Consider the following 13,631-nt stretch of genomic DNA (forward strand, 5'->3'; position numbering starts at 1 on the left):
TGTGATCCAACCTTACATATTGGTTCTTGTCGTTCAATTGGCGTTTTGCTTCATTTACATAAAGCTGTTCATCCAGAAGGACTAAATTTCCGCCCTTATCGGCCGGTTTGATCACCAACCCCCTGGCCACAGACAGTTCCCTCAAAGCTTTCCTCTCTCTGGGTTTCAAATTGTCATCTGTCTTAAAAGGAATCATCATGTCAATTTCCTTTTCCATTTTCTTCACAAAGAGATTGACAGATGGCACTAAGGAAAGAGAGGGCATATATGAGGATTTGGACCTAAAAATAGGTTTTTGGTAAATAGCAGGATTGTCCTGGGATTCATTAGTAGGACCCTCCTGATCATTATCATCTAAAAGAGATTCCAAATCTCTCAAAGCTAACTGATCATTAGCATCCAAAGTGTTAAAGTTTCTATTTTTCATTACCACAGATAAAACAATTTTCCTGGCAAATAGATGTAAATCTTTCAGTACCTCAAATTTATCAATATTAGCTGTAGGGCAGAAAGAGAGACCCTTTTTAAGGAGATCAACATGTGCCAGATTCAGAGGGAAGGATGAGAGATTAACAATTTGTAACTCATCCATAGGTGGGCTTTCTAGTAACCCCTGCGTGCTCCCCTCCCTCTGTATCTCCCTCTGTTCTGAACATAATGATCCCCTCTCCCCCTGGTTTGTCTGGTCTGATATCTCTTCTCCTTTGAGGGGTTCCCAAATGGATCTTTTCCTTTTGCCTCTTCTAGTCCTTCTCTTCCTTCTCTTGAAGTTATACCCGGGAGTTTTTTGAGGGCCCTGTCTCAGAGTCAGACGCATCTGTCCCTGAGTCATAGGTCCCCTTTTGGGACTTATATACATAGACCCTTCCATTTTTATAGTCCTCCTGATCCCTTCTAAGTTTTCTACATTTCCTCATTTTAATGTCCGATTTTAGTTTAATAATATTAGTACTTGTCTCAGCATTAAGTTTCTCAAAATTGAGATCACTTTCAAAGGTGTTAACTTTCAAAAGAGCCTTTTCAGCCTCATTTTTGACTTTTTCAAGTCGTCTAATATTTCTTTGTATCATCATTTCCATCAAATCAAGGGAGGTCGAGGATAATTTATCGTTCCAATCCTCTACAAAGGAATCACCTTCCTCATCCTCCCTTGTATTTGCACCTGGATCTAATGATAAACGTAAACCTCTTGGAATAATCTTTTTTTCTTTATAGTTAGTTAGGCTTGCATTCTCAGCTTTAATTTTCAATTGTCGATTTAGGAGATATCTATATCTCCTAAATGCACTGAAAATTGTTATATTCTCCTCATCATTGTCCTCTCCAACTGCATTATCATTGGCAAGAGAATCTTTTAATTCGGCCTCCCACAAATCATCAGACAAGACATATGCCATAATTTATATTGGAAAGAGTCAAAGTACAGAGGGGAAAAGGGAAAATAGGGGCAAATAACTCGCTCCTACAGCAATCCACTCTATCTCAAACTAGAAAAGGACAAAAAGAATCCTCTATTAATATCCTCAAAATTTGACAAATATATAAAAGGGGGTGTATGAGAGAATGGGAAATATTGCTGATAATCTAGATTCTGGTGCCACCCTTAATCAGTAATGAAATTAAATTTATACAGGGAGATATAGTATCAGACCATATATTAATGGTCTGATAAAGTAAGGGAAATAAAGGCACACAGAGAATTTATTTCATACTAAAAATAAATTTATTAATTATAATCCCTTGTCACATTTCGTGAAAAACTCTGTATTTGACTCAAACCAACACAAAATAAGGTAAACACCATATATATACAACACCTTACATCTAAGGTAACAATGCCTGCAGGATATCTATAAAGCATACGTATGCTGCTAAGTCTAATAATATCTAAGACACACATTAATCAGGTTGCTAGATTGTATATAGACCTAAAATAGAACAGTAATGCACATATCCTAATAGTAGTTATAACATGTCTAAAGCAGTGTGTCAAAACATAACATAATGGAAAAAATAAAATAAACCGCTGAGAAAAGTCTCTCTCAGAAGCTAGGAGGAAACACAGTTAGATCCTGCACTCGGTCCAGGAAAATGCAAAGTGAAAATACAGTCCTTTATGCAAAAGGTAAAGTAAACGTATTAGTTCTTACTGTGATCTGTTCCCAAAAGTAAGATTTTAAATCACTTGCCAGGATAGAGCATGCAGCAGTGAAACAAATTAGCTCTGTGTCCCAGGAGATTTTCAAAAAAGCAGACCGCTCTCTCTGTGGCGTCTGATGTCACTGGGGGGGGAGTGGTATAGCTTGCAAGCTCTTCCAATCGGACTTGTAGGTAAAGTGCACTTTCCGTGTGTAGTAGTGATCTAATAATACAGCAGCTCACCTGACTAGTAACCGCATATTAGTATCTAATACTACAGTAGCTCACCTGGGTAGTAATCGCATATTATTATCTAATAATACAGCAGCTCACCTGACTAGTAATCACATATTAGTATATAATACTACATCAGCTCACCTGACTAGTAATTGCATATTAGTATCTAATACTACAGCAGCTCACTTGACTAGTAATCACATATTAGTATCTAATACTACAGCAGCTCACTTGGCTAGTGTTCGCATATTAGTATCCAATACTACAGTAGCTCACCTAACTAGTAATCACATATTAGTATCTAATACTACAGCAGCTATCCTGGCTAGTGATTGCATATTAATATCTAATTCTACAGCAGCACACCTGGCTAGTAATCACATATTAGTATCTAATTCTACAGCAGCTCACTTGGCTAGTGTTCGCATATTAGTATCCAATACTACAGTAGCTCACCTAACTAGTAATCACATATTAGTATCTAATACTACAGCAGCTATCCTGGCTAGTGATTGCATATTAGTATCTAATGCTACAGCAGCTCACCTGGCAAGTAATCGCATATTAGTATCTAATACTACAGCAGCTCACTGAGCTAGTGTTCGCATATTAGTATCCAATACTACAGTAGCTCACCTAACTAGTTATCACATATTAGTATCTAATACTACAGCAGCTATCCTGGCTAGTGATTGCATATTAGTATCTAATACTACAGCAGCTTACCTGGCTAGTAATCGCATATTAGTATCTAATACTACAGCAGCTCACTTGGCTAGTGTTCGCATATTAGTATCCAATACTACAGTAGCTCCCCTAACTAGTAATCACATATTAGTATCTAATACTACAGCAGCTATCCTGGCTAGTGATTGCATATTAGTATCTAATGCTACAGCAGCTCACCTGGCAAGTAATCGCATATTAGTATCTAATACTACAGCAGCTCACCTGGCTAGTAATCACATATTAGTATATAATACTACAGCAGCTCACCTGGCTAGTAATCTCATATTAGTATCTAATACTACAGCAGCTCACCTGGCTAGTAATCGCATATTAGTATTTAATACTATAGTAGCTCACCTGGCTAGTGTTCGCATATTAGTATCCAATACTACAGTAGCTCACCTGACTAGTAGTCACATATTAGTATCTAATACTACAGCAGCTCACCTGGCTAGTAATCACATATTACTATGTAATACTACAGCAGCTCACCTGACTAGAAATCTCATATTAGTATCTAATAATACAACAGCTTACCTGACTAGTAATCGCATATTAGTATCTAATACTACACCAGCTCACCTGATTAGTAATCGCATATTAGTATCAAATACTACAGCAGCTCACCTGACTAGTAATAAAATATTAGTATTTAATAATACAGCAGTTTACCTGACTAGTAAGCACATATTAGTATCTAATACTACACCAGCTCACCTGATTAGTAATCGCATATTAGTATCTAATACTACAGCAGCTCACCTGACTAGTAATAACATATTAGTATCTAATAATACAGCAGCTCACCTGACTAGTAACCGCATATTAGTATCTAATACTACAGTAGCTCACCTGGCTAGTAATCTCATATTAGTATCTAATAAAACAGCAGCTCACCTGACCAGTAATCACATATTAGTATCTAATAATACAGTAGCTCACCTAACTAGTAATCACATATTAGTATCTAATACCACAGCAGCTCACCTGACTAGTAATCACATATTAGTATCTAATACTACAGCAGCTATCCTGGCTAGTGATTGCATATTAGTATCTAATACTACAGCAGCTTACCTGGCTAGTAATCGCATATTAGTATCTAATACTACAGCAGCTCACTTGGCTAGTGTTCGCAAATTAGTATCCAATACTACAGTAGCTCACCTAACTAGTAATCACATATTAGTATCTAATACTACAGCAGCTATCCTGGCTAGTGATTGCATATTAGTATATAATACTACAGCAGCTCACCTGGCTAGTAATCGCATATTAGTATCTAATACTACAGCAGCTCACCTGAATAGTAATCTCATATTAGTGTCTAATAATACAGCAGCTCACTTAACTGGAAATCACATATCAGTATGTAATACTACACTAGCTCAGCTGAATAATAATCACATATTAGTATCTAATACAGCAGCAGCTGGCTAGTAATCGCATATTAGTATCCAGTAATACAGCAGTTCACCTGGCTAGTGATTGCATATAAGTATCTAATAATATAGCAGCTCACCTTACTAGTAATCACATATTAGTATTTAATACTACAGCAGCTCACCTGGCTAGTAATCGCATATTAGTATCTAATACTACAGCAGCTCACCTGGCTAGTAATCACATATTAGTATATAATACTACAGCAGCTCACCTGGCTAGTAATCTCATATTAGTATCTAATACTACAGCAGCTCAGCTGGCTAGTAATCGCATATTAGTATTTAATACTATAGTAGCTCACCTGGCTAGTGTTCGCATATTAGTATCCAATACTACAGTAGCTCACCTGACTAGTAATCACATATTAGTATCTAATACTACAGCAGCTCACCTGGCTAGTAATCACATATTAGTATGTAATACTACAGCAGCTCACCTGACTAGAAATCTCATATTAGTATCTAATAATACAACAGCTTACCTGACTAGTAATCGCATATTAGTATCTAATACTACAGCAGCTCACCTGATTAGTAATCACATATTAGTATCTAATACTACAGTAGCTCACCTGGGTAGTAATCGCATATTATTATCTAATAATACAGCAGCTCACCTGACTAGTAATCACATATTAGTATATAATACTACATCAGCTCACCTGACTAGTAATCGCATATTAGTATCTAATACTACAGCAGCTCACTTGACTAGTAATCACATATTAGTATCTAATACTACAGCAGCTCACTTGGCTAGTGTTCGCATATTAGTATCCAATACTACAGCAGCTCACCTGGCTAGTAATCACATATTAGTATGTAATACTACAGCAGCTCACCTGACTAGAAATCTCATATTAGTATCTAATAATACAACAGCTTACCTGACTAGTAATCGCTTATTAGTATCTAATAATACAGCAGCTCACCTGACTAGTAACCGCATATTAGTATCTAATACTACAGTAGCTCACCTGGGTAGTAATCGCATATTATTATCTAATACTACAGCAGCTCACCTGACTAGTAATAAAATATTAGTATTTAATAATACAGCAGTTTACCTGACTAGTAATCATATATTAGTATCTAATACTACACCAGCTCACCTGATTAGTAATCGCATATTAGTATCTAATACTACAGCAGCTCACCTGACTAGTAATAACATATTAGTATCTAATAATACAGCAGCTCACCTGACTAGTAACCGCATATTAGTATCTAATACTACAGTAGCTCACCTGGCTAGTAATCGCATATTATTATCTAATAATACAGCAGCTCACCTGACTGGTAATCACATATTAGTATCTAATAATACAGCAGCTCACCTGACTAGTAATCTCATATTAGTATCTAATAAAACAGCAGCTCACCTGACCAGTAATCACATATTAGTATCTAATAATACAGTAGCTCACCTAACTAGTAATCACATATTAGTATCTAATACCACAGCAGCTCACCTGACTAGTAATCACATATTAGTATCTAATACTACAGCAACTCACCTGACTAGTAATCACATATTAGTATCTAATAATACAGCAGCTCACCTGACTAGTAACCGCATATTAGTATCTAATACTTCAGTAGCTCACCTGGCTAGTAATCACATATAAGTATATAGTACTACAGCAGCTCACCTGACTAGTAATCACATATTAGTATCTAATAATACAGCAGCTCACCTGACTAGTAATCTCATATTAGTATCTAATAAAACAGCAGCTCACCTGACCAGTATTCACATATTAGTATCTAATAATACAGTAGCTCACCTAACTAGTAATCCCATATTAGTATCTAATACCACAGCAGCTCACCTGACTAGTAATCACATATTAGTATCTAATACTACAGCAACTCACCTGACTAGTAATCACATATTAGTATCTAATAATACAGCAGCTCACCTGACTAGTAACCGCATATTAGTATCTAATACTTCAGTAGCTCACCTGGCTAGTAATCACATATAAGTATCTAATACTACAGTAGCTCACCTGACTAGTAATCGCATAATAGTATCTACTGCTACAGCAGCTCACCTGACTAGTAATCACATATTAGTATCTAATACTACAGTAGCTCACCTGGCTAGTAATCGCATATTAGTAATCACATATTAGTATCTAATAATACAGCAACTCACCTGACAAGTAATTACATATTAGTATCTAATACTACAGCAGCTCACTTGGCTAGCAATCGCATATTAGTATCTAATACTACAGCAGCTCACCTGGCAAGTAATCACATATTAGTGTCTGTAACTACAGCAGCTTACCTGGCTAGTAATTACATATTAGTATCTAATACTACAGCAGCTCACCTGGCAAGTAATCGCATATTAGTATCTGTAGCTACAGCAGCTCACCTGGCTAGTAATTACATATTAGTATCTAATACTACAGTAGCTCACCTGGCTAGTAATCACATATTAGTATCTAATACTAAAAAAGCTCACCTGGCTAGTAATCGCATATTAGTATCTAATACTACAGCAGCTCACCTGATTAGTAATCGCATATTAGTATCTAATACTACAGCAGCTCAACTAGCAAGTAATCGTATATTAGTATCTAATACTACAGCAGCTCACCTAGCAAGTAATCGCATATTAGTATCTAATACTACAGCAGCTCACCTGATTAGTAATCGCATATTAGTATCTAATACTACAGCAGCTCACCTAGCAAGTAATCGCATATTAGTATCTAATACTACAGCAGCTCACCTGACAAGTAATTACATATTAGTATCTAATACTACAGCAGCTCACCTGATTAGTAATCGCATATTAGTATCTAATACTACAGCAGCTCACCTAGCAAGTAATCGCATATTAGTATCTAATACTACAGCAGCTCACCTAGCAAGTAATCGCATATTAGTATCTGTTACTACAGCAGCTCACCTGGCTAGTAATTACATGTTAGTATCTAATACTACAGTAGCTCACCTGGCTAGTAATCACATATTAGTATCTAATACTAAAAAAGCTCACCTGGCTAGTAATCGCATATTAGTATCTAATACTACAGCAGCTCACCTAGCAAGTAATCGCATATTAGTATCTAATACTACAGCAGCTCACCTAGCAAGTAATCGCATATTAGTATCTGTTACTACAGCAGTTCACCTGGCTAGTAATTACATATTAGTATCTAATACTACAGTAGCTCACCTGGCTAGTAATCACATATTAGTATCTAATACTAAAAAAGCTCACCTGGCTAGTAATCGCATATTAGTATCTAATACTACAGCAGCTCACCTAGCAAGTAATTGCATATTAGTATCTGTTACTACAGCAGCTCACCTGGCTAGTAATCTCATATTAGTATCTAAATCTTTCTCAATGCTCTATAAACAATACATGTATTCAAGGTACTTTAATCATCTATGAAGTAGAAGCAAATCTAACTCCTTATTCTTTACTCATATAACAACATATCAACAAATGTCATACGTGAGAACCGACACAGATATCGGGGCCAATTAATCAAAGGTCTTGCGGACCTGATCCGACAGTGCGGATCAGGTCCGCAAGACCTTGCTGAAAGCGGAGAGCAATACGCTCTCCCTATTCAGCACTGCACCAGCAGCTCACAAGAGCTGCTGGTGCAACGCCGCCCCCTGCAGACTCGCGGCCAATGGGCCGCCAGCAGGGGGTGTCAATCAACCCGATCGGATTTGATCGGATTGAATTCCGGCAATTCCTGTCTGCCAGCTCAGAGCAGGCGGACAGGGTTATGGAGCAGCGGTCTTTAGACCAGAAACACGGGCCCACAAGTTCCGTTCGGAGCTTGATAAATGGGCCCCATAGACTTTTGTAGTCTAGAAAACATCACATCAGTATTTTATTTCTGAGAGAATGTGCACTAGAGAAATAATTGGTGCTTTTTTAAATGATCAAAATCTATATATTTAAAAAAAATAAAAAATCTGTACAAAACTTGTAAACCAGAATGATTCTTCAAATTTATATATTTTTTTTTAATTGACATTAATTGCATTTAATACACACTTCTTGTATTTAAGACACACTTCCGTCCAAAACCCACATTTTTCTTATTGATTTTCTGTAGTGTTTGGTGGTTACTTTAAGGGATACTAACCCCAATTTTTTTCTTTCGTGATTCAGATATAGCATGCAATTTTAAGCAACTTTCTAATTTACTCCTATTATCAATTTTCGTCCCTTTTTTGGTTCAGAACCATGGTTGCACTTGCTTATTGGTTTGCTAAATGTAGTCACCAATCACAAGCGCTTAGCCATGGTGCTGAAACCAAAAATAGGCTGGCTCCTTAGCTTATATTACTACTTTTTCAAATAAAGATACCAAGAGAAGAAAGGGAATTGATAATAGGAGTAAATTAGAAAGTTTCCATAAATTGCATGCTCTATCCGAATCATGAAAGAAAAAAAAAGTTTTTTTTATTTCCCTTTAAGCCGCTATCCTATCTGGTAGCCACTTGAGATTATTATAGAGATGGCCGGGAGGACCTGCTCTAGACGATCCGCCCGCCTTCAGCACAGGGACTTTAATTGCGGTGCGACGTCAGAAATGTTGAAGCGGATTGGCTGAGTGTGACAAGCATGACGGCGGACCGGAGGGGGGGGGGGTGATTGTGCTCTTGTGTATATGCGAGGAGACGGCGGACCGTAGGGGGAGGTACGGAGGGAGGCAAATCTCTAATTAAATAAATTAGTTGGCCGCGATAAATTCTACAGAGGGGGTGAAGCATATTAAAGCAATGAGTTTATAGCTATGATTCAAATAAATAGGGCTTGCAATGTGTGAACCTCCATACAAACAGTGGCTTGGCAGATCTGGCAACATCAACAACCTCCCCCCCCCCTGCCTCTTTACCTTGTGAGGGTAAGTTTTGCCTCCTGTCTTTTGCCTTATGCCTGAGCTTATTTGTTTTTTACAGCTGTCTCCTTCTTGATCTTCTGTGACAAACCGCTCCAGATTTCTTTCTGATCACTTGCACCAGGAGGGGGACTGGGCTATGCAAGTTAAAGCAAGTGAGTTGACAAGCTAACCAGGAGGGCAAAAAGGGAAAATAAAAGCAAGGGAAGAAGGGAGGGCTGTGTGTAGGGCAGACCATGTTGGTTTCACATGACAGCTATGCTGAATTTGTAAGCCTGTCCTCCCATGTCACTGAATGGGAGATTCAGAGCCTTTTTTTTTAGACGTTTGTGCTTAGGAGTCCTAATGGACACTGAATGTGAGAAGTTAGAAATGTCTTACAGGAGCAGACTGAGCATGTGTAAAGTGCTCTCAGGCAGAGCACATTTCAAAAAACAACCTTTGATCTTCACAATATTTTCTAAACAATGTTTTTTTAATATATATTTTATACGGCCTCCTTTATACTTCCTGTTCCCTCCTGGAAAAAAACTAGTAACCTTATTGTCGGCGCTGCTCTTACTAACACTACAGAGGATCTCTCTCTCCGCTTTAAGGCCATTTAAAAAAAATGAATCAGTGACTAAATTAGTAGTATGATGACAATGCATTAGGAAACATATCAGTCAACACACCAAGACATGACACTTATTTTATAGCTTTATTTAATTGAAATTCTTAGAAAAAATCCAAACAATGGGTATGAAAACATAAGTACATACAGTATACAAATGTCATTACGTATTTCAGAATTTAGTTACCAAAATGTAAATATTTCTAACACCAGAGTGCCAGACTCTGATTTTAATTTATAAAAAAAAAAAGTAACAATTCACAACAGAACATTGATTTGTTTTAAGGGGACATAAAATAAAACTAAATATACGTAGGGTGCTAACTGAACCTGCATGCATATTGTCACTCAAGTGCATGCGTGGTGTGTGCACAGCAGTCATACCCTATGGTGTAGATTTACCATGGGTCGAGCGGACATGATTCTAGTGAAATGCTTGTGCAATGCCGCCCCCTGCTCACCCGCTAGCAGGGGCCGTCAATCATCCTGACCGCTGCTTCTTAATTTTAGTTTCTGGTGGACAAGAAACGATGGGGCGTGGATGTAGCATCCGCTGCTTGTTAAATTGACCCCTATGTGTGCTCTGAGATCAGCACTAGGTGTGTTCGAAAGGTAAAGATCTCATTAGGATTTAGCACATTCAGGAATATAAACTGTACACCGGGCTCAGGCCAAATAGACCAGTATATTTAATTTAATGCCCTTTCTGTAGCTAACACATTTATATCTATATTCATCAGATCAAATTGAGAGATTTGTCTAATTGTATTATAAAGGTTGCAATTGTAACTATAAAAAAGTATATATTCCCCTGGTGCTACCAGTAGGTATATGCTGGATTTTAGGAAACAGTGCAACTTCCCTGGCAGCATCATGGGAAAAAAGGGAGATTCCAATGAATAAAGAAAAACAATATGCTATTAAAGACTCATTAGACTTATCTGTCTGACAACTAATCTAAAAAGTGAAATACATTGAAGTTACTTATTAATCCTCAATACAGGCAAGAAGACTTCACTGGCCCCTGGACAAGCACTGCTGTGGGCCCCACAATTCTTAAAAAAAACACCATTAATGAATGTACGTATCTGCATATAAAATCATGAATGAAGATTTAAACAAAACCAGATATGGTTTCTATACAGTCACATAGACTTTGGACATGATGGAATAATTCTTCCTCATTCTGCAGCACTCTTAAATCACATGAGAGGGTAACTGGCTAGGTTAGCAATGCCACAAGCATTGTTCTTGTCTCTGGCCATTAGGATGTAACCTTTGTTGCCCCATTCTGTACCCCAGCTGTAACGACAAAATTATAGAGAAACATATTTAATGTAACTGTAGATAGAACAATCACATGCCCCCATTATCTTAAACTGCAACTTTGTAAATCTTTCAGTGAAGTGAGGAAAACACCTACGCTAAGAGCTTTCTACAAGTTTGTTTTTTAATAAGTGCCCCTTTTTCTAAATTATAAAAAAGACGTCAGTATTCTTAAATAACCATTAAGGGGACAGTAAACTAACATTATATGATGTTATATTAATATACTTTACAACCTCTAAACATCTGCCTGTTTCTAAGCCCCTGCAGGCTTCCTCTTATCTTAGTGCATTTTAATAGCTTTTCACAGCCAGGCAGTGCTAGTTCATGTGTTCCATATAAATAAAATTGTGCTCACTCCCGTGGAGTTCTGCAGGAACCAGCACTAGATGACTAAAATGCAAGTTTGTAAAAAGCACTGAGATAAGGGGAATGTCTACAGAGGATTAGATACAAGGTAATCACAGAGGTAAAAAGTATGTAATAATATAACAGTGTCAGTTATGCAACACTGGGGAATCTATCAGCTAGATTTAGAGTTCTCCGTTAGCCGCCAAAACCAGCGTTAGGGGGCCCTAAAGCTAGTTTTGGGCTACCCCTGGTATTTAGAGTCGTGTAGGTAAGGGTCTAACGCTCACTTTCCAGCCGCAACTTTTCCATACCGCAGATCCCCCTACGCCATTTGCGTATCCTATCTTTTCAATGGGATCTTTCTAACGCCAGTTTTTGGAGTCTTGGCTGAAGTGAGCGTTAGAAATCTAACAACAAAACTCCAGCCGCAGAAAAAAGCCAGGAGTTAAGAGCTTTCTGGGCTAATGCCGGTTCATAAAGCTCTTAACTACTGTGCTCTAAAGTACACTAACACCCCTAAACCGAGGTCCCCCCACATTGCCGCCACTCTATTAAATTTTTTTAACCCCTAATCTTCCGACCGCAAATCGCCGCCACCTACGTTATCCCTATGTACCCCTAATCTGCTGCCCCTAACACCACCGACCCCTATGTTATATTTATTAACCCCTAATCTGCCCCCCACAACGTCGCCGCCACTTACCTACAATAATTAACCCCTAATCTGCAGACCGGACCTCACCGCTACTATAATAAATGTATTAACCCCTAATCCACCTCACTCCCGCCTCAAAAACCCTATAATACATAGTATTAACCCCTAATCTGCCCTCCCTAACATTTCCGACACCTAACTTCAATTATTAACCCCTAATCTGCCGACCGGACCTCGCCGCTACTCTAATAAATGTATTAACCCCTAAAGCTAACCCTAACCCTAACACCCCCCTAAGTTAAATATAATTTAAATCTAACGAAATAAATTAAATCTTATTAAATAAATTATTCCTATTTAAAGCTAAATACTTACCTGTAAAATAAACCCTAATATAGCTACAATATAAATAATAATTATATTGTAGCTATTTTAGGATTAATATTTATTTTACAGGCAACTTTGTATTTATTTTAACCAGGTACAATAGCTATTAAATAGTTAATAACTATTTAATAGCTACCTAGTTAAAATAATTACAAAATTACCTGTAAAATAAATCCTAACCTAAGTTACAATTAAACCTAACACTACACTATCAATAAATAAATTACATACAAATACCTACAAATAAATACAATTAAATAAACTAACTAAAGTACAAAAAATAAAAAAAGAACTAAGTTACAAAAAATAAAAAAATTATTTACAAACATTAGAAAAATATTACAACAATTTTAAGCTAATTACACCTACTCTAAGCCCCCTAATAAAATAACAAAGCCCCCCAAAATAAAAAAATGCCCTACCCTATTCTAAAATTAAAATAGAAAAGCTCTTTTACCTTACCAGCCCTTAAAAGGGCCTTTTGCGGGGCATGCCCCAAAGAAAACAGCTCTTTTGCCTGTAAAAAAAAACATACAATACCCCCCCAACATTACAACCCACCACCCACATACCCCTAATCTAACCCAAACCCCCCTTAAATAAACCTAACACTAAGCCCCTGAAGATCTCCCTACCTTATCTTCACCACGCCGGGTATCACCGATCCGTCCAGGCTCCGAAGTCTTCATCCAAGCCCAAGCGGGGGCTGAAGATGTCCATGATCCGGCTGAAGTCTTGGCCCAAGCGGGGGCTGACGATGTCCATGATCCGGATGAAGTCTTGGCCCAAGCGGGGGCTGAAGATGTCCATGATCCGGCTGAAGTCTTGATCCAAGCGGGAGCTGAAGAGGTCCATGATCC

At 37.7% G+C, this 13,631-nt stretch overlaps 1 protein-coding gene across 1 annotated transcript in view; it reads right to left on the reverse strand.

Annotated features, from left to right (window-relative positions):
* Window positions 1-10,125: 10,125 nt before the first annotated feature.
* Window positions 10,126-13,631, reverse strand: part of LOC128652556 (cathepsin K) — a 104,138-nt gene continuing 100,632 nt past the window's right edge. Inside the window, exon 8 of the mRNA XM_053705486.1 lies at window positions 10,126-11,354. Within this exon, the coding sequence (XP_053561461.1) occupies window positions 11,255-11,354 (100 nt within the window). The 3' untranslated portion in view covers window positions 10,126-11,254. The remainder of the gene's footprint in view (window positions 11,355-13,631) is intronic.

Source organism: Bombina bombina, chromosome 1, assembly GCF_027579735.1.
Source record: "Bombina bombina isolate aBomBom1 chromosome 1, aBomBom1.pri, whole genome shotgun sequence".
NCBI lineage: Eukaryota > Metazoa > Chordata > Amphibia > Anura > Bombinatoridae > Bombina > Bombina bombina.